At 42.5% G+C, this 24,213-nt stretch overlaps 1 protein-coding gene across 8 annotated transcripts in view; it reads left to right on the top strand.

Moving 5' to 3' along the window:
- The first annotated feature begins 8,981 nt into the window (after nt 1-8,981).
- The window catches only part of SP100 (SP100 nuclear antigen), a 137,028-nt gene continuing 121,796 nt past the window's right edge, over nt 8,982-24,213 (top strand). For 6 of the 8 annotated variants that reach the window (XM_058437573.1, XM_058437552.1, XM_032753962.2 and 3 more), the window contains exons 1-2: nt 8,994-9,109; nt 10,391-10,465. In XM_058437573.1, coding sequence (XP_058293556.1) covers nt 9,078-9,109; nt 10,391-10,465 — 107 coding nt within the window. In that variant the 5' untranslated portion in view covers nt 8,994-9,077. Of the gene's footprint in view, nt 9,110-10,390; nt 10,466-24,213 lie in introns of all 8 variants that reach the window. The other 2 variants (XM_032753954.2, XM_032753958.2) reach the window with 1 other exon arrangement.

Below are 24,213 nucleotides of genomic sequence, written 5' to 3'. Positions count from 1 at the left end.
TTAATATTTATTATGCACTTAGAAAGCATGGCCCTCCATGCAATACATATGTAATAAACAAGCAAACTTAAAAGATTAACATAAACACCTTTGTATCAATTCAGGCTCTTTGCTGTCAAGAAAAACCCAATATATACCCAAAAGAGTAGAAATCATTCTATGATAAAGATACATGCATGTGTATATTCATTGCAGCACTATTTGCAATAGCAAAAACATTCAACCGACCCAAGTGCACATCAGTGATAGACTGGATAAAGAAAATGTGGTACGTATACACCATGGAATACTATACAGCCATAAAAAGAAACTACATCATGTCCTTTGCAGGGGCATGGATGGAGCTTGAAGCCATTATCCTTAGCAAACTAATGCAGGAACAGAAAATCAAGCACCATGTGTTCTCACTTACAAGTGGGAGCTGAACAATGAGAACACGTGGACATAGGGAGGGGAACCACACACTGGGGCCTGTTGTTGGGGGCAGGGGAAGGGAGAGGATCAGGATAAATAGCTAATACATGCAGGGCTTCAACCCATTGGTGATGGGTTGATAGGTGGAGCAAATCACCATGGCACATATTTACCTGTGTAACAAACCTACACGGCCTGCACATGCATCCCAGAGCTTAAAATTAAATTAAATTTAGAAAAAAAAAGGAAAGAATCCAATGTGAAAGAATCCAATCGCAAAAGACCACATAATTTATTATTCCATTTATATGAAATGTTTAGAATAGGTAAATCCATAGAGACAGAAAGTAGATTGATTGGTGGTTGCCTAATGCTGGGAGGTTGAGGGGAAATGGGTATGTGGTTTCTTTTTATGGTGACAAAAATGTTCTGAAATTGATTGTGGTGATGTTAAAAAGCCCTGTGAACATACTATATAACTTTGAATTGTACAATTTAAATGGGTAAATCATATGGTGTGTTAATTGTATCTCAATAAAGCTGTTAAAAAAAATAAAAAAAGAGAGCCCCAATTTATCTAGGGTAGACAAAAGTTACTTCAATGATGATATACGCAGTGCCTCACAGAAAGGGCCAGAAGGCAGTGTTACAAGTTGGCAAATGGCCCTGGAAAAGGGCAGGAATCAGAGCATTTCCAGGCAATCATGCACCAGGAATGACGCAGCCATTCCCTCAGGGATGTTAAGATTTTACCAATTGTTGATTTTTTTAACTCCTCACAATAATTCATTCAAAAGCTCAACTCCCCCCAGAGAGCGTCTGGCTGGCCTGGCCTGCTCAATGGTCAGCATTTGTGATTAACAGCCCCTCACTCCTACACCCAGAAGGGAGAGCTCCTTCACCCAAAGGAACCGGGGACTGTTAGGAAAGGGGGATGGAGGAGGCTGGACAGCCAAGGAAATCACAGCTGACTGAGGAAACCCACCTGGGTCACTCCCAGCCTGGACCACTGCTGTCTACTGGATGAATAGGGGCAATTCCAGGCCAGTCAGAGAGGCCAAAGAGCTGGGGGCTGCCAAGTTCCTTGGCTACATGGGAGCAAGTAACTGTTTCCCCATTGTCCTGTGCTGCGGAGGCAAAGGCTGAGTTGGTCACTGTTCATCTGACATGAAACTACCCCTTACTACATTATATCAACACCGAGATATTTCTCTCCTGAAATATTTGTTCACATTTTCCCCTGAACCCCATGGTGTGTGGGACTGAAAGAGTCTACACTGGTTCATACAAGGACGGCACACTCCATGGCCGTGTAGTGCGGCCCCAGGAATGTTAAGCTGGAAACTAGGGTATGGCGTGTTCAGGGAAGGGGGTGACTCCTCTGCTGAGACACTTGGTTACGTCTTTAACTGTGTCCTGCTGGAGCTGCTGGGAAGGTGGGTAGGACCACTTTCCATCCCCTGATCACGTCATCCTCCAGAGGGTTCATCCACAGTTGCCTGAGTCTGGGTGGGGAGGAAGATGCAGGACCTCAGCCTTGAGATCTCAGGACCTCGAGTCTTGGCCATATACTGATGTAGCCACCACTTCTGGCTCTCTGTGGTGTCTGTGTTCACTCCTCTGAGTCTCAGAGAATGGGACTGTGCCCATGGCTGGTGCACTCTGCACGCCAGTGGATATGTCTGCTCTTAGACGGTTTTGTAACGTCTGTGTCAGTACATGTGGCCCAGAGTGCTGTACAGGAGCTGGCTGGTGCTTTTTGTTTTGTGCTTATTCAGGAAATACAAGAAATAACTCCTGGGTTCCTGCATGTGCCATTGTCTGAATGACAAATGGTAAATCCCAGCCCCACTTCCTCATGCCCCCCAGTGGGGAAGCACCCAATTTCCAATTCTGGATTCTTAGAAGCACAGCTCAAGCATATCATTATTGTCATCACAGCTCAGCCTGGAATCCAGGCTCTGGGATAAATGTGAGCCCCTCACTTCCATAGCTCCATATTCAATGGGCTGAACACTCTCTAGAATTATTCATGAGACGGTATGTGCAGAGGGGTCTCCAATTCTCTCCAGAAAGGAGAGTGTCCCCTACTAGACTGAGTCTGCTGGCCATTCTCAAGTGACTAATAGCTGAAGAAATGGATCTACGTCAGGGAACACTTTATTCCCTTATATGCCAAGAAAATGGATCAGTAGCAGATGAGATGAATGAGTTCCCAACTTCAATGTCATTGTGTCGGAAACCAGCACAACTGTGTCAGTATGTTGCCCAGAAAAACATCGGGCCAGGACACCCTGGAAGCCATCTGCTCCCCAAAAAACTATTCCACCTGGCAGTTTTATAGCCCACCTGCCCCTGAGAGCCTTACCCCAAGGTAAGACACGGGATATCCAGCAAAACCTGGTTCCCAGGGCCACTTCATGACCTGGCCGGACCAGGTGGTCCTCCTGTGTTAGTGGGCTGGGGCCCCGTAGGATGTTAACCTATTCCCTGAGCACAGCATTTGTACCCATGAGAAACAGGTGCACCAGTTAGGAGAAACGCACAGGGCTGTCCCACCAGCTCCGGAGTTGTGCTTGGCCCTGGGGAGAGCTCATTAGACTTTATTTTGGATTTCCCCTAGAGCAGATCTGTTATGACTGACAGTCTAACAAGACCCACCTCATCCTCAAAACAAGGTCTTCTCAGCCCTTGCTAGGCAAAGGTGCCCTGGGAGAGCCCCCCAGTGCTCTGGTCAGCTGTCTCCCACCCACATTTCCAGGAGGAGCACCTGAGGAAAGGCAGACTCCACCCCTTCCCTGCACATCTCCGCCAGACAATGGTTGGCAGATGGGCATTGGCCTTTGCTAGAACTGTACTTCCTGTCTCATAACCTGTCTCGTAACCACTAAATCTTCATGAAGCTACACTTTCCAACCCTGCCCTTCCTTTATTCTGTTCAGCAATACTGAGGAAACTGCCAGGGACCCTCCTCTTCATAGAAGCACCTACTTGCAAGCCCAAAGAAGCAGAAGCTGCTGCCCAGCAGGTGCTGGTGGAGACCATCTGGAGGGGCCACCAGGTATCTCCTTCCCTCGCGACACATGCATCACCTGGCAGTCCTAAGATCTAGGACAATCTGGGGCCCGTTCCAGCTCACCATGGTAAAAGTAATAGACATATGGAGGTTTGCAGAAATATTAGGAGTGCAGACTTGGTAAAAGGCTGCATTGTTCATTCAAGCCTTTCCTGGCTCCAGCCGCAGCCACCAGACTCCCTCCGCTCCTGGCGGTGTCCAGCCCTGCCTCATTGGCACCCTGAGGCTCACAAGGAGACCCCAGGCCGACCACAGCTCGAAAGACATTCCTCCTCCTTTCTGAGGGTAGGTCTGACCCCGCAGCCTTAGTTCCATGCTTGTGGAGCCATCCAACATGGAGCTGCCTGGTTCCATATGTCAGGTGACAGTCCCAAGTGCTAACGGGGACCCACTGGTGAACACAGGAAGATGCCACCAGAATCCCCAGAACACAGGAATCCCCAGAATGTGAAACACAGTGAGCCTGTAGGGTCGTTCTGTTGCAGTCCAGCAGTTGGAGCTCAAAGTGAAACGAAAGGGAACGTGAAGCCCCCTCCCCCTCACTCAGGGAGCCTGGGTTTTGGGATGGGGGGCATTGCCAAACTTCTGTGCATGAAACGCATTTCTCTGAAGTCTTGTGTCTTCTAATTCACTCCATGCCACCCGTTTTTGCCGTTTGCCCACTATTTTTTAATCCTTTCAACTGCTCAGCATCGAGTCACATCAGTGTGCCCCGCAAGGACAGCAGGAGTGTCCTGCGGGGCGTTAGGGTGCGGGGCAGGCTTAAGGGCTTCAGCCTCCGGGGAGGTGCAGAAGGCAGGGCCGCTTGTGGCTCCGGACGGAATGAAACTCTTAGGGAAGAGGACAGGGACCAGGAGGAGCGAAGGGCAGAGTCCCCCGCCCATCACGAGCTGAACGGAGGGCAGGGGCGACCCGGTGGTGCTCGTGAGCTGCCAGAGGGCAAAATGATCTCAGAACCCAGTCCTTACATGGGTTCGACTTTATTTAGAAGGAACTACGGCGCTTCTACCACACATTTCGAAGTGTTTGGTGAGCTAGAATCCCGATAAGAGGAGGATTTTCGGTTTCTGTTTCTGCCCAGCCCTGAAGAGGCTTCAGCGTTATGCGCGGCCGGGAGACGGGGCGCCGGCCCGGCGGGGGCGGAGCCCGGAGGAGCGCGGGGCGGCCGCGGGAACGGGAACGCGGGAGGCGGACCCGGGGAATGGAGGTCACGGGCCCCTTGCTCGTTGCGCGTGCTCACGGTGTGTCCGTGGCGGGCCTCGCCGGCTATTTGGCCTCGGAAAGGAGGCATGAGGTGGCGTCCATGGGCCACCAGGACCCTGTGCAGTCCGTCAGTTACCAGGGGACAGGGATCTGCGGATGTTCAGCTGCGGATACAACAGGGGCTCAGCTGAAGGACCCTGCGTGATGATGCGGACTCAGGGGTGGCCCTGAGCCAGTCTTTTTCCTCCTGTTGCTGCACAAGGACTGAGGGCATCCTCGGGATTTCTCATGAATGGTCCCCACCTTCAGAAGGTGGCCAGAGGGATTTCCTGTCTTGTCTAATGCTCCCCTTGTCTTTCTGACTCCCTACAAGCCTTCACCCGTAGCCTCTTCCTCCCCTGCCAGGGTACATCTTCCCATTCGCCCATTTTCCAAGGATTCACCCCCTTCCAACAGCAATAATCACATTTCCACCTCCAACAATCTCACCGGCATCTTACAGTGTTGCAGGTTTGGGAGCCACTGGGCTCTGCTGATCAGGGGACCCTGGTGAGTGGGCCAGGGAGGGTCAGACCAGCCTGGTCTCACCCAACTTCCTAAAAGCTGAAATATTGCCACCAAATGCCCGCTGAGCCCAGGGGATAATTGCATCACAATCATGCAATTGCAAGGAGCTATGACCCCAGCCTCTACCCATCTGCGGCACAGATACAAGAGAACCTGAGAAGAGAGATGTATACCCGTGTGCTTGAGTCCTTTGAAATATAGGCAAAATGGAGAGACAGATGGCGATCGAAATACCAGCTTTATTCCTGAAAAAAGCTGGATTGGGGATGTGGCTTGGATATGTGGCAGTAAAGGGACCCCCAAGACTGAACTCCAGAATTGGGCTTATCCACATGGCCTCAGGCTGCTCCAACCCTCCCCCAAGCTATGCAGGCCCCTGTCCTTGTGCACTTGAGCTTGGAGGAGCCAACAGAGTCTTGGTCTCTGCAGGCAGAATGACTCCAGGGAGACCCAGCAAGGAGCAGGCTCACTCCCACTCCCAGTCAGAGAGTGTCCCCAAGAGGGCAGGGACAGGAAGGGACCAGGCCTTGATTGATTGATGTTCCACCTCCTAGAAGGAGACAGTTCGGCAGGACTGGGTGCTCCCACTAAAGATCCCAGGCGCCTGCCCTTCACTAGTCACTTCTACATCCCTTGGAGGGTGGCTAGGTTCTCTATTCTCATGCCCCAGTGGCACTGTTGCTGCAGCTGCCTCCTGCCCTGCAACTCTCTGGTCCATGATGCCAATGACCTCATCTCAGGTACAGACCTCTGGTTCTCACATGGGGGTCCCAGGTTGAAGAATCACCCCCCACCATGTTACCAGTAGAGGGTCTTGACTGCAAGTTGTCCAGGTTCTTGGCGTTTTGAACAAAGAATTGGACAAAGTGCACAGCAAAGCAAGAAAAGAATGAACAAACAAAAGAATGAAAGCAGGGATTTATTGAAAATGGAAGTACACTCCACAGTGTGGCAGCAGGCCCGAGCAGTGTTCAACGGTCCCAGATACAGAATCTTCTCTGGTCCAAATACCCGCTGGAGGTTTCCCATTGACCACTTGGTGCTCACCTCATGTAAATGAAGTGGTGGCCTGCAATCAGTCTGATTGGTTGCGGAAAGCAACCAACCAGAGGCTGAAGTGAAGTTACAAAGGTCACACTCCTATGCAAACATCTCATTGGTTGCAGAAAGCAACCAGAGGCTAAAGTGAAGTTACAAAGTTCCACTTCTCTGCGAAGGAAGACTTGGCCTGCAATCAGTCTGATTGGTTGCAGACAGCAACCAATCAGAGGCTGACGTCACAAAGTTACACTCCTATGCAAACATCTGATTGATTGCAAAAAGCAACTATACACAGGTACTTTCAATTTCCCATTGCCCCACAGAAAAGGTGGGGGTTTGCAAAGGGAGTAGCCTCTGGACCTTTTGTTACTTAGGCATGGAAAGTTAGGGTTTTCCTTTCAATTTAGTTCTAGGAAGTTAGCATGAAATGGCCTTAGGTTCCCTGCCTCCAGACCCTATTCTGCCTCAACCACACCACTGAAGTCTGAACTGAAGCTGCTCTTGGTGAAATGTTATGAGGCCCATCATCTGGCTGGGTGCCCTGCCTGTGGTCCTTCCTCAGTCACTGCCTCCCCTGCTTTTGAGTTTTCCAGGCTCCAGTAACTGGAACTACTTCTCTGACAACAGAAATATTCCCTATTGCCTGTGCTCTTTGCAGCCATGGAAAATGCCCCAGGAGTTCCATTATTTCCTTCTAAACAGTCCAGCAGGATTTTTAGAAGTTCACACAACTTCTTAATTTGGTCCTGTCCCTTTACCAACCCAGGTGTGTCTGACATTGTTTTCTGGATCAGAGAAACTTTGCTTTCTTCACAGAGGCCTACAGATTCTCCATATACCAGCGGAACATGGTGCATGCTCATCTGTCTCCAACCTCATCTGACAAGAACGCCTCCTTCCCTGCTGCCAGGAGGTGCCCCAGCATGGGCATGTCTGCCCGTGAAGTTCAACCCTTAAGGAATTCCCTGCCAACCTGTGGCTCATTGGTCTGGAATTCCAGGTGCTGCTCCTAGCAGCCCCTAAGCACATCCAGGGAAAAGCTGGCACGTTTATGTCACTGCTGCTCAGTGGCCTGGGCCTGCCTGCTGCCCAGAGGCAGTGAGAGGGGAGAACGTGAACCACACCACAGCATACTGGTGTGGTCCGTGCCAGGCCTTCTTGGGGCCAATGTGCCCCATGGAGACTGGGATCAAAGGACAGCTGTGCCCAACAGAGGCTCAGCTTACCAGCCCTTCAGCCCCATAAAGTTGGGGAGTCATCGATGTAGGAAGAGTGAGAGAAAGAGAGAGACACCTACAGGTGAGAGAAAGAGAGAGAGACCTACAGGTGTGCAGTGCCTGATAGAAACAGTGACCTTGCCCACCGGAAAGGCTGTCCTCACCAGTGTCCTGGTGCCTGGTCATTCACTCATGGGGAAAAGAAGAGCAGAAGTAGAGTGAGGGTAGAAAGCCCCCTCCCCCACATTTTCAAATGTACCTGGACAAGCATCCTTATTCACAGCTGGAAAAAGTTGGATTCAGTAGAATGCCATTTGGAAAACATCGTTCTGAAGCGCCATCCCCTCTGGCCCCTGAATCCTCACCGGCTTCCACCCTCTGCTCACCTTGGGCCCTGGATTCCAGCACCCCCAGGCTCCCAGCTGCCTCCCTGTCTCTGCCCCATGGTTCTGCCTGGAGTTCTGGTCCCTGGTTGTGTCCTGTGGCCCCATTCTCATGCGCCCTTTGCTTCTATTTCTTTACCTATGACTTTATACTGATGTAAAGCGAGTCTTCTCGGTCACTTCTTGTTCTTTGAGGAATGATGAATCAGAATCTAAATGGAAAATCTGGGCAGAGATAGAACCCCCAGCACGAGCCACCCTGCCCTTCCATGTCTAGATCATCTGGGTTCCAACCTCCATCCTCCTCCAATGAGAAGCTTTTGTCCTCTCAAGATTCCGGTGACTTCTCCGAAGTTCTCTTCACCCCTGGCTGTTGCAAGGTTGCCCCATAGTCAAGATTCCTTAAACCCTTGCACCTAAAATATTTGCCTTTCTTACCATGCTGGCTCCAGCCTCTGGTCCTAGGGGTGTGGAGAGTTCTCTCTTGCCTCTGGTTGACTTCTAGGAAGGCTAAGAACATTCTCCCCAGGTTATAATGCGGAGCATTTTGGTTCTCTCCAGCCCTGGGTCCCAATGTCAGGATCTACCTTAGTCCAGTCCATGCTCTCCCATGGGCCTGAGAGAAGATTTGAAGTTTCTGGCTTTCCCTCCAACTCTCCAACCCTCCATCCCCCACCTCCAGCCATGTCAGCAAGGGGAAGGGGCAAACATGGAGTTTTCCCCCCGACTCCCATGTAAACTATGCCCCTTCTTAGAGGGCAGAGCAGCTAAGGACAATTTTGGTTCAAGGGCATTTTTTTTTTTTTTTTTTTGCTGTCTATTGCACAAACAAGTGGACTCCCGGGAGCCGGCCCTGCTCGTCCCCTGGGCCGTCCTTCCCTGGTCCTGCAGGTCTTGCTGCTTGTCAGGCCTCTCCTCCAACCCTCTGCCACATTTCAGAAAAGCTGAGAACCCCTTGGAGTTAAAAAGGAGGAGAAACACAGTGTCCGTAGCCCAGAAGGAGGTTAAATAAATACTTTCACTTCTCTTTTCCCCATTTGGGCGGAGCCCTTCCTGAGTCAGTCCGTCGGCCGACTTCCTGCTTGGGGCCTGGGCAGCCACACTGCACGCAGGCTGGGCCGACTGAGGGGCTCAGAGGCCAGGCTCTGAGGCCCACACAGGGCCTAGGGTGGGAAGATGGAAGGTAGGGGCGGCGACCTGAGCACCAGGTGAGTCTTTATCTCCCTTCCTCTAACCTTTGTCTCTGGCTATATTGCAGCTCTCATGCCTTTAGTTCAGTTTGTGCCTAAGGCTTCACTTTAATCCTTCTTTGCAAGAACATAGGTATGCGATGTAATATAATGAAATGAAAGAGCAAGTAATGAGGAAATCAGATTTTTTAAACAGGAGCAGGACAGCTGTTGGTGTGAGTCCAACTTGCCATAACACACGTGACTTTCTTGTTTTGGAACTACTGCTCAGCTGACCGGGACGCTCTGAACATAGCAGTCGTTGGCGGCTGGGATTAACTATTTCCTCATGATCTCTGAACCCTTTCACCCCTCAGCCTTCCTCTACCTTCAAATATGTCGTGTCAAAAAAGGTGCTTTAGAAAAGAAACACTCCAGGGTAAACACCTGGCTGACTTTTAAACATCAGACGCTGTGGTCTCACCTGTCCGGGCAAGGGGCAGCTGTCGGCTGTTCCCATGACTGGCTCAGGGTGTGAGTTCTTATTCCATCAACCTTGATCAAAAGAAGGAAAGGGAAGAAAAAGGCCCAGGATGGCAAACGGCTAAGTATTTTCATTTTTACTTCAATTTCCTGTCCCAAGATGGGGGATACCTCTGACCAGAAAAGAGAAGGAAATCCTATCTTTTCTCTAGTAGTGAGTTGAGAAATAACGTTACTTAATCTTTTAAATTTTTTAATACAAAAGAAATACACTGTACATTATTGTTCATAAAATTTTAAACAGTGGAGAAGTATATTAAGGAAAAAGTCATCTTTACCACTCACCCATTCTTGTAGCTTCCCTTCCCAGTCCTGTGAAGAGTCTTGGGCACAGCTTTTCTTATATTTTTCTATGCATTTATATATCTAATGCATTTTTATATCTAATGCATTTTTTGTAAATACATAATTTATGTTCTTGTTTTATAATAAATTACATTACATGTGCTAGTCTGCATTTTGCATTTTTGCTTATTTTAATAGTGGAAAACCTAGAGATCTTTTAACCTTAATACATATAGATCTGCCTCATTCTTTTTATACATGCTATTCCATAGAATAGATATATAATTATTTAACTATTCTCCAATTGAAGGACATTTAGATTGTTTTTAAATTGTTCATATTTACCAATAAGCTATCATAACAATGATTATATGTTTCTTTTTGGGTTTTTACATCTATACAAATATTTATCTTGTCTCTAAACCTTAAAAATTGAATTATTAAGGCAAAGGGTCCAGTTATTTACTTGGTCCTGCCAAATTGTCTTTCTAGGAGGCTGAATGAATGTATTTCACCAACAGCAAATGAGACGAACCATCTTCCTGCACACAGCCACGATTTGCAAAGGTGATGAATTAAGAGTTATATCTTGTTTTAATTTGTATTTTCCTTATGATGGGAAAATTGAACAGCTTTTCATGTTTCTTGGCCATTTAAATTCCCTCTTCTATAAATTGCTTGTTTATTTTTTGCCAATATGATTCCGTTGAGGTGTTTGTCCTTTTTTTTCATGATATGGGAGAATTCACTAAATATTCTGTAAGTATAAATATACTTTTCTTGTCCATTACCTTTGTATATGGTGACTTTTATCTTATTAAAGCTTAAAATTTAACATATAGGCCTCTTGTGATATGGATTTTTTAAGATAGATGCACCCTTGTTATAAATGAGGTGATGCTGACACCCTCCGTGAGAACTGTTAGTTTTTACAATTGTTCCTGGGTTAAGGTGGCAGATTCGCTGTTACTGTTATTCCAGAAAGAGTTCCTCCTCTAATATCGCTGAAAATTTTTTAAATTTTTAAACAAAAATATTCTTACATTGGAGCCACTTTAGCCTTCACAGCTTCTACTTGCCCCCTATGTTTTCATCCTTTCAGTTTTTCACTTTGTGTTCATAATTGTTGTCTCAAACTTTTCCTCCATGACAATTATTTACCTTCTAGTCAGTTTCTTGTTTCTTGTCATTTCTAATTTTTTAAAAATTGATAGTGTTTATTTTTGAGGAGGGATCTTAATTTGTTTCTGTACCCCTGCAAGCTCCATAACCTCCTGTCATTCAATCTTCACAGTCTTGCTTTATTTAGGTTTGCCTGTGCTGTTAAGAACTTTGGGGTCTTCTCCTTGTTGTCTCTTAGGTATTTTTCCAGACTGATTCTGTCTGATCTTGTGTTCCACGTGCCTGTGGTGGCTTTACAGCTCCCCTAGCCAGGCTCGGCCAGGGCCGGTCACCCCAAACTTCCCGCTTGCTGAGTCATAATCTGGATGAACTGTTTTTTTGTTTGTTTGTCTGTTTTACATTTCCTGTTTTATCTGAGATCAAATTGGTTTTTGTCTGAGCTACAGTTTGAAGTCTTTGTTTTGATTCTTATCAATTTTTCTGAGGACACCGTTAATTGATTAAATTATCCTTTTCCCTACTGATTCGCAGTGCTACCCTTTTTGGGAGTATAGAGGCAGGGTGTGCTTCTGTGTTCTCTTTTCTCTGCCCTTGGCCTGTGACAGCCTCTCCTTATGCCAGTACCACGCTGCCATAGTGATGGCAGCTTCCCAGGAACTCTTGACATCTGAGGGAGCAAATCTCTTCCTCTTCCTCCAGAATGTCTTAGACTCCCAAATTCACCTGTCAAAGTCTTGAGATTTTGTGTGGAACTGTACTGGATCTACAAATCAATTTGAAGAGAACGGACATCTTTACAATATTATGACTTCCATCTCCTGAATATGGTTTATGTATATTATTACTTTAAAAATATTTCCTATTAAAATTTATATTTTTCTCTCTGAAGGTTTTGCCCTTCTGCTAGATTCCTTCATAGATATTTGATATTTGATATTTTTATGCCATTATTAACTGAAGTAGTCCTCCCTTATCAACAGTTTTACTTTCTGAGATTTCAGTTACTTGCAGTAAAACTTGGTCCAAAAACATTAAATGCAAAATTCCAGAAAGCAATTCATGAGTTTTAAGATACTTGGTGTTCTGAGGAGTGTGATGAAATCTCGTGCTGTCCCTCTCCATCCTGCCCAGGATGTGAATCATCCCTTTCTCCAGGGTATCCACAATGTAGACACTTACCAGCCCATGAGTCGCTGAGTAGCTGTCCTGGTGATCAGAACGACTGTCCTGGTATAACAGAGCTTGTGTTCAAGGAACCCTTATTTTAGTCAATAATGGCCCCAAAGCACAAGAAGATTGATGCTGGCAATTCAGATATGCCAAAGAGAAGCTGTCAAGTGCTTCCTTTAGGTGAAAATGTGAAATTTCCTGAAAGAAAAAAATAATATGCTGAGGTTGTTAATATCTACAGTGTGATGTTTTGAGAGAGAAAAAGAGACCACATTTACATAATTTTTATTACAGTACATTGTTATAGTTTATCTACTTTATTATTAGATATTGTTATTAATCTTTTATTGTGCCTAATTTATGTATAGATTGGTATATACAGAGTTTGGTACTATCTGCGGTTTCAAGCATCCACTGGGGTTCTTGGAAGCATCCCCTGTGGATAGAAGGGAACTAGTGTACTAAATTTTACCTATGAATTTGCATTGGTGACCCATGATCTGATCCGTGTTTCTATTTTTCATTCTTGTTTCAATACGGAAATGTTTTAGTTACTATGATTTTATAGGTAGTGTTCTGTAACCTACATTACTGGGATTGAATTGAGAGACACTAAATGAACAGATAAATTTAGGAAGAATTTATGTTTTAAAAAAAATCCTGAATGGCCCCAGTTAGAAACATAGTAAATCTCTCCATTTATTCATGATTGTTTGAACTTGGGACCTTGTTGGGTCGCTTTAGTGCTAGGCATTTTAAAATTGTATTTGTAAACAGGAATTCATCTTCCTTTTACATTTTCTAGTTATTTCTTGCTGGCGTAAGGGAAATCTATTCATTTCAGTTCGCTGATCTTGTGCATAGGGGTCTTACTAAGTGGTCTTCTCCCTCTTAATATTGTCTTGTGTTTTTCTGGAGAAATAATTACATCTTCAAAGATAGTAGCAGCTTTGTCTCCTCTTTTTCAGAATTTATACCTGTATACTTTTCTTTTTCTTTCTTACTTTTTTCTTTCTCTTTTGCCTTAGTGCATTAGCCAGGACTGCCAGTGTAATACTGAGTAGTAACAGTAAAAATGAACATTTTAGTTTTGTTCCTGATTTCAAGGGGAATACTTATAATGTTTAAATTGAGGCTTTCTTATAGACACCTTTTTTCAAGTTAAGGACATTTCCTGCTGGCTCTGGTTTACTAAAAGTTATTTATTTTAATCAGGCCTGTGTATAGGATATTTATCAAAATGCCTCCTAAAGAATCTTTGAGAATTGTATCATTTTTCTCTTTTAATCTGATTTATCCAGAGTAAATTATATTGAAACATTTTATTAATTCGGTTATTAATTTCACCAAAGTAAAACATATATATGGCTTAAAGTATCAGTCAATAAGGCCTTTAAAAACACAAGTAGTACTTTCCGCCGTCTTCCCAGCCCATGTCCAGTTTTCCTAATGGATTAACTTTTTGGCTCTTCCTTTTGTATTTACTTCTGTATTTTGAAATGATATGCTGATACAGCTCTGTAATTTTTCAAGTTTCAGACATTAATCTGTTCACATAATAGGACAGAAGATGAAGACTTTTTCCATAACACTCCTTTTCATTCCCTGTCCGTTCTCATAATACATCACAGTTGGAGGTTCATCAGTAATCAGTGTTACCATTATGATGACTATTTACATGTTGTTCATAACCAAGTCATCTACTATATTATGATTACATTTTCTTTCCTGTGCAATGTCCCCCCGCCCCTCCCCCCCACCCCACAAATAACTATTGCCCTCTTACATATTTGCTTGGATTTGTGTGTCCTCATTATGAATTCTTCCCAAGCACTCTGCAGAATTCTAAAATTCTTCTCAGTACAGTAAGGCACATTGAGTAATTTATCAATTCCATTTACTTTCTTGGAGAAGCCCTCCTGGAATTATCCATTCCCCTGATTCCATCAGTTCTGGTTAGTTTCAGCTTCCAAGGCTGACCTTCTGAAGCTTGACATCTCTCCTGTGTTGGGTCTTGTTTTGTGGATTACATGTATACCTCTTTCTTGCTTTACTATCTCATTTTGGTTTACCACATTATCCAGTAGCCTCCTGACTAAGAGTTTATAGAAGATATATATATATATATATGTATGTATGTATGTATGTATGTATCTTACCTTACTGGGATTCAATTGAGAGATTATATATATATATATATATATATAAATTTTACATGTCTGGAAAAAAATTTTATCCGTAATCCTCACGACTGCATAAATATTTGGTAAGTATAAATGCAGAGTTTGGAAATTAATTTAGTTCACTGTCTTGCAACTTCCAGCATTGCTAATAAGAAGCCATTCTGATTCTTGATCCTGTCTTTCTATGTCATTCTGATTCTTGATCCTGTCTTTCTATGTAACCTGTTTTGGCTGTCTGAAACTTTCTGGCTCTTCTCTTTAATCCCTTGATTCTAAAATCTCATGATGGTTTGCCTTGATGTGGGTGTTAAATTCATTTGTTGTGCTTTGCTCTCCAGGGCCCTTTCAAATGGACAACTTTATTTCAATTCTGACCATTTTGCTTGTGATATTATTTGATTGTTTTCTCCCTTCTGCTTTATCTCTCTCTTTTATCTTTGGGAATTCCTGTTAGTTGGATGTTAGGTTTCCTAGACTGATCCTCCAGAAACTCCCTGTTTTTTTTTTCTTGAAAATCTTATATGTCTTCTTTTCTTGAATCTAACTTCTATGACATTTTCTGAGGAACTTCATTCCTTCTAGTGATTAAAAAACTTTTGCCATTATATTTTTAATTTCCAAAAGCTCTTTTGAAAAGTTGTTTCTCTTTTATAGCATCTTGTTTCAAGAAATCCAAAATTTTCTCTCTACTAACGAGGATGATGATTTTTTTAAAATTTCATGTGTCTTCCAAGGTTGTGTTAAGTGTTAGTTCCTTCCAGATTTCTTTCCCAGCTCCTCCTCCATTATTTGCTTGTTCTGAAAGAATTCATCAAGTGTTCATTGGGTGTCCATTCGCATTTCGGAATGAGACACTAAAAATCTGATTAGGAGCTCTGTGCAAGGAATGCCTCTCATTGACTGTGCCTCATTTTGATTTTTCATTTTCCAACTCACCCTAAAGGAATGGTGCCTCTAATTCCTGACAACTTCCAGAGTTCAAAAGTCTACACTGGCTTACTCCTTGTCAGCTTCCCCTAAGCAAGTAATCAGGATTTTTATTTTTTCATTCTGTGAAATTAGCTACCATATATGCACCTATCTTCCAAAATGTTTGATTATCTCTTATTTGATGCCCTTTCATATTCCCTGATCTTTGCTTCTTTTCTGCCTCTAACTCTCTCTTCTAGGTGGTTTCATGGGATTTCAGAAGGAACACAGATAAATGCAGGTGTGTTCAACCTGCCAGGCTTAACCAAATGCATAGATTGGTTCTCTAATGTGACCTTTCCTGGAATCCCTGAGATAACACCTACATGGTCATGCCATATGACTCTTTCATCCACTCCTGGATTGGATTTATTTATATTTTACTGTGGGATTTTACCTCATGTGTTTATAAGCAACTTTGTGACCTACAATTTTCATTCCTTATTTTGTATTTGTCTAGGGTTGATAGCAGAACTATAGCAGCCTCATGAAATAACTGAGGGTGATTGAAATTTTGAATATATTTATATATATATGCACATATATGTATTAGAATGATTTGTTTAATACAGACATCATCTGTTCCTTGAAAGATGGCAGAAAATTGTCCATTAAATTATTTGAAACTGATGTCTGTGTGTGTTGTTGTGAGGAGAAAGTAGATTAGTGTAGCTCTGGAAGTATATTATGCATTTCTCCTATTATTTTTAGTTCTTATGCTGACCTTTGAGCCATTTTTAATTGTTTATATTGTCCTAAAAAGTAACTATTTCCCTAGATTCTCTTCTTATTGGTAGAAAGTTTTATAGGAATTTCTTGTATAAAGTTTTAATCCTTTCCTTCTCTGAAGATGTGTCCTTTTTCCTATTCCTACCATTGTTACTGTTTTTTCCTTTGTTCTCTTGATCAATCTTTCCATTTTGTTGGTCTTTTCAATGAACCACCTTTTGGTTTTATTGATCCACTACTCTTATTTTCTGTTTGAGATTTAATTAAATCTTGATTTTCTTTATTATATTTTTCTATATATTTCTTTCCTAATTCTTCTCCTTTGTTGAGGGGATTACCTTGTGTTCTGTTTCTAATACATTGGTTTAAAACTTAATTTACTTGCAGTGTTTCTTATTTTCTAATAAATGCATTTTAGGCTATGAATGTTCACCTCTGTGCCACTTTGGAAATGTTTGACCTTTATAATATATAGTGTTTTCATTGGATTTTATTTCTTAGCCATTTGTTATTTTGATTTTGATTTCCTGGTTAATCTAAGAAGTGTTTGGAAGCAGCTCTTAAAATTTCTCAGTGGAACGAGTAGGGGAAGTCGTCCTCTGTCCTTTGGTTGTTTACTCTGATCCTATCACATTGTGGTTAGAAAATGTGTTCCTTAAGATTTCCATTTGTGAGAGTCAATTGTTGTTTCTTTTGTGGCCTAGTGCATAATCAGTTTTGAGGCTTCACCACATTTGAAAGGCAATATAGTGCAATGATTAAGAGTGTAGTAACTAATGCCAGATAGTAGAGAGGGTAGGAGCAGGGAGGATCAACACTAGGATGATTGGGGAAGAGTGATGTGAAGTCCAGCTCTGCCACCGCATACATGTAGAGGTGGGGCAAGCCTTGTTTCTTCCCTGTAAAATGACGGTATTAATAATGGTGCTGCCAGCAGCCTGCTACAGGTTCTTGTCCTTGCCCCAGAAAAGAATTTGAAGGCCAGACCAAAGTGAAAGTACAGAAGATTGATTGCAGAGCAAAAGCAAATACACACTCAAGAGAGGATTGCAAGTACGCTCAAAAGAATGAGCCATGCCCAACCTGGCCAGAGCTCACATGCTATATGGATAAGCATAATGAAGTCATGGAATATTCCATAATAAGGGGAGGGATTGGCTGGGTGCGGTGGCTCAGGCCTGTAATCCCAGTACTTTGGGAAGCTGAGGCAGGCAGATCACCTGAGGTCAGGAGTTCAAGACCAGCCTGGCCAACATGGTGAAACCACATCTCTAAAGAAAAATACAAAAATTAACTGGGCGTGGTGGCAGGCACCTGTAATCCCAGCTACTCAGGAGGCTGCGTCAGGGAGAATTGCTTGAAAACAGGAGGTGAAGGTTGTAGTGAGCCGAGATCGCACCACTGCACTCCAGCCTGGGCAACAGAGTGAGACTCCATCTCAAAAAAAAAAAAAAAAAAGCGGGGCTGGAGCAGGGAAGGGACTTTCTGGGTAATGAGTGGGCAATTCCCAATTGGGGTGCCAGCATTTTCTTAACTAAATATGGTTAATTTGGAACTGCTGTGGTGTCAGGTCCATGATGGGAGTGGGAGGTTTCCCCAGGGAAGTTTTATGGTAATAGGGGCATAATGTAGCCACATTTGTCGTCCTACAGAAATCATCTACATGTGTAAATACAATCCAGTACTTTAGGAACACAGATCATGATATAATTGCTTGAATTAAAAAGTCTCCTAAGGTTAAAATATTTAGTTGTGATTACCTTTCTTATGGTGTTATTGAGGTATAATTGTATAAATTGAAGGTGTAAAACATGATGATTTCATATATGTTTATATTGTGAAATGATTACCACAATCAAGTTAGTTAACATATCCATCATGTCACATAGTTACCCTTGCGTGTGTGATGAGAATATTTAAGATCTACTCTCTCAGCAAATTTCAAATATGTAATATATTATTGTTAACTATAGTTTCCATACTACACATTAAATACCCAGAACTTACCCATCTTATCACTGGAAGTCTATGCCCTTTAACCAACATTTCCCCATTCCGCCCATTTCCAAGCCCTTGGCAACTGCTATTTGATTCTCTGTTTCTATGATTCAACTCTTTTAGATTCCTCAGTCTGAATCTAATCTAGCAATGGACTTGTCATATATGGCCTTTATGGTATATTTCATTTATACCCAATTTGTTAAATGTTTTTTATTATGAAAGGATGCTGAAGTTTTCAAATCCTTTTTCTGTGTCTATTAAAATGTTCATAAGATTTTTGTCCTTCATTCTGTTAATGTTGCACAACACCATTATTGATTTACATGTTGCAACATCCTTGCATCCCAGGGATAAATCCCACTTGATCATTGTAAGTGATCATTTTAGTGTACTGTTGAATTTGGTTTGGTTTGGTAGTATTTTGTTGAGAATTGTTGCATCTATGTGTATCAGGAGAAATGGCCTGTAATTTTTTTTTCTTGTAGTGTCCTAATCTGGCTTAGGTATCAAGGTAATGCTCATAAAATGAGTTTGGAAGTGTTCCTTGCTCTTAATTTTTTTTGGAAGAGTTTTAGAAGGATTGGTATTAGTTTCTTCTTAAATGTTTGGTAGAATTCACTAGCATAGCCAGCTGGTTTTTCTTTAATGGAAAGTTGTTTACTTATTCAATCTTTTTACTCATTATTGGTCTGTTCAGATTATCTGTTTTTTCAGGATTCGGTTTGGATAGATTGTGTATTTCTAGGAATTCATCTGTTTCTTCTAGGTTATACAATTTGTTGATGTATAATCGTTCATAGTAATCTCATGATTCTTTGTATTATCATGTTATCAGTTGTAATGTTTCCTCTGTCATTTATAAGTTTGTTTATTTGAGCCTTGTCTCTTTTTTAACTTGGTTAGTTTAGTGAAAGAGTTGCTAATTTTGTTTATCTTTTCAAAGAACCAGTTCTGAGTTTGGTTGATCTTTTCTATTGTTTTCCTATTCCCTATTTATTTCTGCTCTAATCTACATTATTTTCTCCCTTCTGCTGCTAACTTTAGGTTTACCTGATCTTTCTTCATCAACTGTAAAGCTAAATGGTTTAAGATTTTTCTCCCTAATGTAGGTGTTTATAGCTATAAACTTGCCTCTTAGAACTGCTCTTACTGCATCTCATTAAGTTTTGCTATGTTGTGTTTTCATTTTTGTTTGCCTCAGGATATTTATGTTACCTTTTTGGCTTCTTCTTTGATCTATTGGTTATTCAGGAATGTGTTGTTTAATGTCCTTACATTATTTATATATTCCATACAGAAGTTATGAATTCTTCAAATTTCCTCCTGTTATGGATTTCTAGTTTCATAATATTGTGGCCAGGAAAGACACTTGATATGATTTCACTCTTGAATTTGTTAAGACTTCTTTTGTGGCCTAACATGTGATTTTTTTCCTGGACAGTGTTTCATGTACACTGGAGTAGAATGTGTATTCTGCTGCTGTTGAATGAAGTGTTCTATATATGTTTGTTATGTCTATTTGATCTAAAGTCTGGTTCAAGATCAATGTTTCCTTATATTTTTCTGTCTGATTGATCTATGATTATTAAGGGTGGAGTATTAAAGTCTCCTACTAACATTGTATTGCTGTTTCTTTCTTTTTTCAGTTCTGTTAGTATTTGCTTTAGTTATTTAGGTGTTCCAGTGCTGTATGCAAAAATATTTACAGTTGTTGTATCCTCTTGATGAACTGTCCCCTTTATCTTTATATATTGATCTTCTGTATCTCTTGTGGCCATTTTTTACTTAATGTATATTTCATTTGGTATAAATATAGTCACCTCTGCTTTCTTTTGGTCACTTTTTGCATGGAATATCTTTTTTCATCCCTTCACCTTCAGCCTACTTGTGTTCTTAGGGCTAAAATGAGTCTCTCTCTCTCTCTCTTTTTTTTTTTTCTTTGGCAGAGTCTCACTCTGTCACCCAGGTTGGAGTACAGTGGTGCTATCTCGGCTGACTGCAACCTCTGCCTCCTGGGTTCAAGCGATTCCCCTGCCTCAGCCTCCCGAGTAGCTGGGATTATGGGTACCTGCCACCACACCTGGCTAATTTTTATATTTTTAGTAGAGACGGGGTTTCACTATGTTGGCCAGGCCGGTCTCGAGCTCCCGACCTCAAGTGATCATCTGTGTGGGCCTCCCAAAGTGCTGGGATTACAGGTGTGCGCCACTGCACCCAGCCTAAAATGAGATTCTTATATGCAGCAGATTGTTTGATCTTGTGGGGTTTTTTTTAATCCATTCAGTCACTCTATTTCTTTTGATTAGAGAATTTAATCCATTTATTGATAGATAAGAACTTACTATTGCCACTTTGTTAATTGTGTTCTGACAGCTTTGTAGTACTTTTTTTCTTTCTTTTTTTCTTGTTGCCTTCCTTTGTGATTTGAACACTTTTGAAACGATATGCTTTGATTCCTTTCTCTTAATCTTATTTATCTACTATAGGTTTCTACTTAGTGGTTACTATGAGGCTTACATAAAATATTTTATAGCTATACCATCCTATTTTAAGCCAACAACTCCAATCACCTACAAAACTCTACACTTTTACTTCTCCCCTCCCTCACATTTCAGTCAATTGATGTTACAATTTACATACTTTTTATATTTGGTCTCCAATAACAAATTACTATATTAGTCCATTCTCACACTGCTCTAAAGAACTACCAGAGGCCAGGTGCAGTGGCTCATGCCTGTCATCCCAGCACTTTGGGAGGCCGAGGTGGGTGGATCATCTGAGGTCAGGAGTTTGAGACCAGCCTGGCCAACATAGTGAAACCCTGTCTCTACTAAAAATACAAAAATTAGCCAGGTGCAGTGGTATGTGCCTGTAGTCCCAGCTACTCAGGAGGCTGAGACAGGAGAATCACTGAAACCCAGAAGGCAGTGAGCCAAGATAGCACCATTGCACTCCAGCATGGTTGACAGAGCAAAAGCAAGACTCTGTCTCAAAAAAAAAAAAAAAAAAAAAATAGAACTACCTGAGACTGTGTAATTTATAAAGAAAAGAGGTTTAATTGACTCATAGTTCCACAGGCTATACAGGAGGCATGGCTGGGGAGGCCTCAGAAAACTTACAATCATGGTGGAAGGGCGAAGGGGAAGCAAGCACGTCTTCACATGGTGACAGGAGAGAAAGAGACTGAAGGGAGAAGTGCTACATACTTTTTTCTTTTTTTTTTTTGAGACGGAGTCTCGCTCTGTCGCCTAGGCTGCAATGCAGTGGCGCGATCTCGGCTGACTGCAAGCTCCACCTCCCGGGTTCACGCCATTCTCCTGCCTCAGCCTGCCGAGTAGCTGGGACTACAGGCGCCCGCCACCATGCCCAGCTAATTTTTTGTATTTTTAGTAGAGACAGGGTTTCACCATGTTAGCCAGGATGGTCTCGATCTCCTGACCTCGTGATCCACCCGCCTCGGCCTCCCAAAGTGCTGGGATTACAGGTGTGAGCCACCACGCCTGGCCGAGAAGTGCTACACACTTTTAAACTAGATCTCGTAAGAACTCACTGTCACAAGAACAGCAAGGGGGAAATCCACCCCCATGATCCAGTTCCTCCCACCAGGGCCCTCCCCCAACACTGGGGATTACAATTCAACATGAGATTTGGGTGGGGACATGGAGCCAACTATATTAATTGCTATAGATATAATTATTTTTAATAGTTTGTTAACTTTTATACCACAATTGAAAGTGACTTATGCACAATCATTACAATATTAGAGATTTCTGACTTTGACTATATACTTACCTTTACTGGTGAGATTTTGTATGTTTATATATTGTTATGTTGTGAATTAGTACCATCTCATTTCAGCTTGAAGAACTCCCTCTAGCATTTCTTGTAAGACAGGTCAGTGATGATGGACTCCTTCAGCTTTTGTTTGTTTGGAAAGGTTTTTATCCTTCCTTTGCTTCTGAAGGACAGCTTTACCAGGTATAACATTCTTGGTCAGTAGAGTTTCTATTCTTTCAGCATTTTGAACATATCACCCTAATCTCTCCTGGGCTGACAGGAGGAGGTTTCTGCTGAGAAATTTGCTGCTAGTCTTATAAGGGCTGTCTTATACGTAATGAGTTATACTTTCCTTGATGCTTTCAAAATATTGTCTTTATCTTTTGATAATTTAATTATAATATTTCTTGATGTCAAATTTTATTTTTCAATCTGCTTGGGCACCTTTCGGCCCAGTGAATCTAGATGTTCATTTCTCTCCCCAAATCAGGGAAGTTTCCAGCCATTACTTCTCTAAATGTACTTTCTGTTCATTTTCTCTCTTTTCTCCTTCAGTAATTCCCATAATTTTTATGTTGTGTTACTTGATGGTGTCCCATAAATCCGATAAGGCTTTTTTAAACTCACTTTTATTTTGTGCTATTTTCACTCCTCTGAGTAAATAATATCAAATGACCTATCTTTGAGTTCACTTAGTCTTTCTTCTGCTTGATCGAGTCAGCTGTTAAAGCTCTCTATTAAATTTTTCTGTCCAGTCATTGTGTTTTTCAGATCTAGGATTTCCGGCTTTCTAAAAATGGTTCCTGTTCCTTTTTGGCATTATAATTTTGTTTATATATTGTTTTCTAATTTTGTTGAGTTGTCTATCTGTGTTTACTTATAGTTCACTGAACTTTTTAAAGAGAATTATTCTGAATTACATGTCAGTAAGTTCATAGATCATTATTTCTTTAGAGTCAGTTATTAGAGCATATTAGTTGATTTTAGTGATATTATTTTTTCCTGATTCTTTATGATCCTTGCATCCTATCATTGGTGTCTGCACATTTGAGGAAACAATAACCTCTTCCAGGCTTTATAAGTTTGTTTTGGCAGGGAAAGCCTTTCACTAGTCAGTCCAGCCTGGAGTTCTGGGCAGGTCAGCTGGTAGCATCCACGGACAGGCAGAGCTTGCTGTTGAGATCTCTAGCTGGGTCAGATCATTGCCCGTGGTCTGAGGTTGGATAAGGCCACTGCTGGTCTCTATGGTTGTTTGGATGTTTTGACTGGACCCTTTTGTTGGGCAGCGGCTAATGGCCAGGCTCTAAGATGGGACAAGGACTTAAGCTACTGTTAGGTATGGTCACAGGCTGGGCTCTGTGAGTAGGCAGGGTTGAAGGCTGTGTTCCACAGTTGGGTGTTGCCACTGGATTAGTTATTCTCCAGAGTAAGGCCACTGCAGTGCTTCAAAGTTTATCAGAGTTGCTGCCAGGTGCCCAGGTTCAGTGGGACCACAGAATATGCCCCACCCTTAGGTCCTTGCTAGAAGCTGGGCTCATCAGTCAGGTAGCATAAATTTCTGGAAACCCTGGTCAGGCAAAGCTGCAAGTTTGGCCAGGAAAGACACTTGATATGATTTCACTCTTGAATTTGTTAAGACTTCTTTTGTCTTAACAAAAGTTTGGTTGATCTTTTCTATTGTTTTCCTATTCCCTATTTACTTCTGCTCTAATCTACATTATTTTCTCCCTTCTGCTGCTAACTTTAGGTTTACCTTATCTTTCTTCATCAACTGTAAAGCTAAATGGTTTAAGATTTTTCTCCCTAATGTAGGTGTTTATAGCTATAAACTTGCCTCTTAGAACTGCTCTTACTGCATCTCATTAAGTTTTGCTATGTTGTGTTTTCATTTTTGTTTGCCTCAGGATATTTATGTTACCTTTTTGGCTTCTTCTTTGATCTATTGGTTATTCAGGAATGTGTTGTTTAATGTCCTTACATTATTTATATATTCCATACAGAAGTTATGAATTCTTCAGAAGTGTCACTGGCTGGGCTGTGTGATTGGGTAGGACCACAGGCTACATTCTACATTTGGACAGGGTGACTTGTTCTACTCCCTGCCTGGGCATGGCCATAGGCTGGGATCTTTGGTTGCTTGGGGCCCCACAGCTGTGCCCACCATTGAGAGAGGTCATTGGCTTGGTTTCCTGCCCATGCAGGTCATTGGCTGGGCTTTGCGCCTGGGCAGGGTCTCAATTTGGACTTCCTGGTTAACAGGGCTAGAGACCATACTCTGTAGTTAGGCAGGGTGGCTGGCTTGATTACCTGCCTGGGCAAAGACATATGCTAGGATCTGAAGCTGGGCAGAATCTCTTTGGGGGT

Source organism: Hylobates moloch, unplaced genomic scaffold (genome assembly GCF_009828535.3).
Source record: "Hylobates moloch isolate HMO894 unplaced genomic scaffold, HMol_V3 SCAFFOLD_1, whole genome shotgun sequence".
NCBI lineage: Eukaryota > Metazoa > Chordata > Mammalia > Primates > Hylobatidae > Hylobates > Hylobates moloch.
This window is presented reverse-complemented; position numbering and strand designations above follow the sequence as displayed.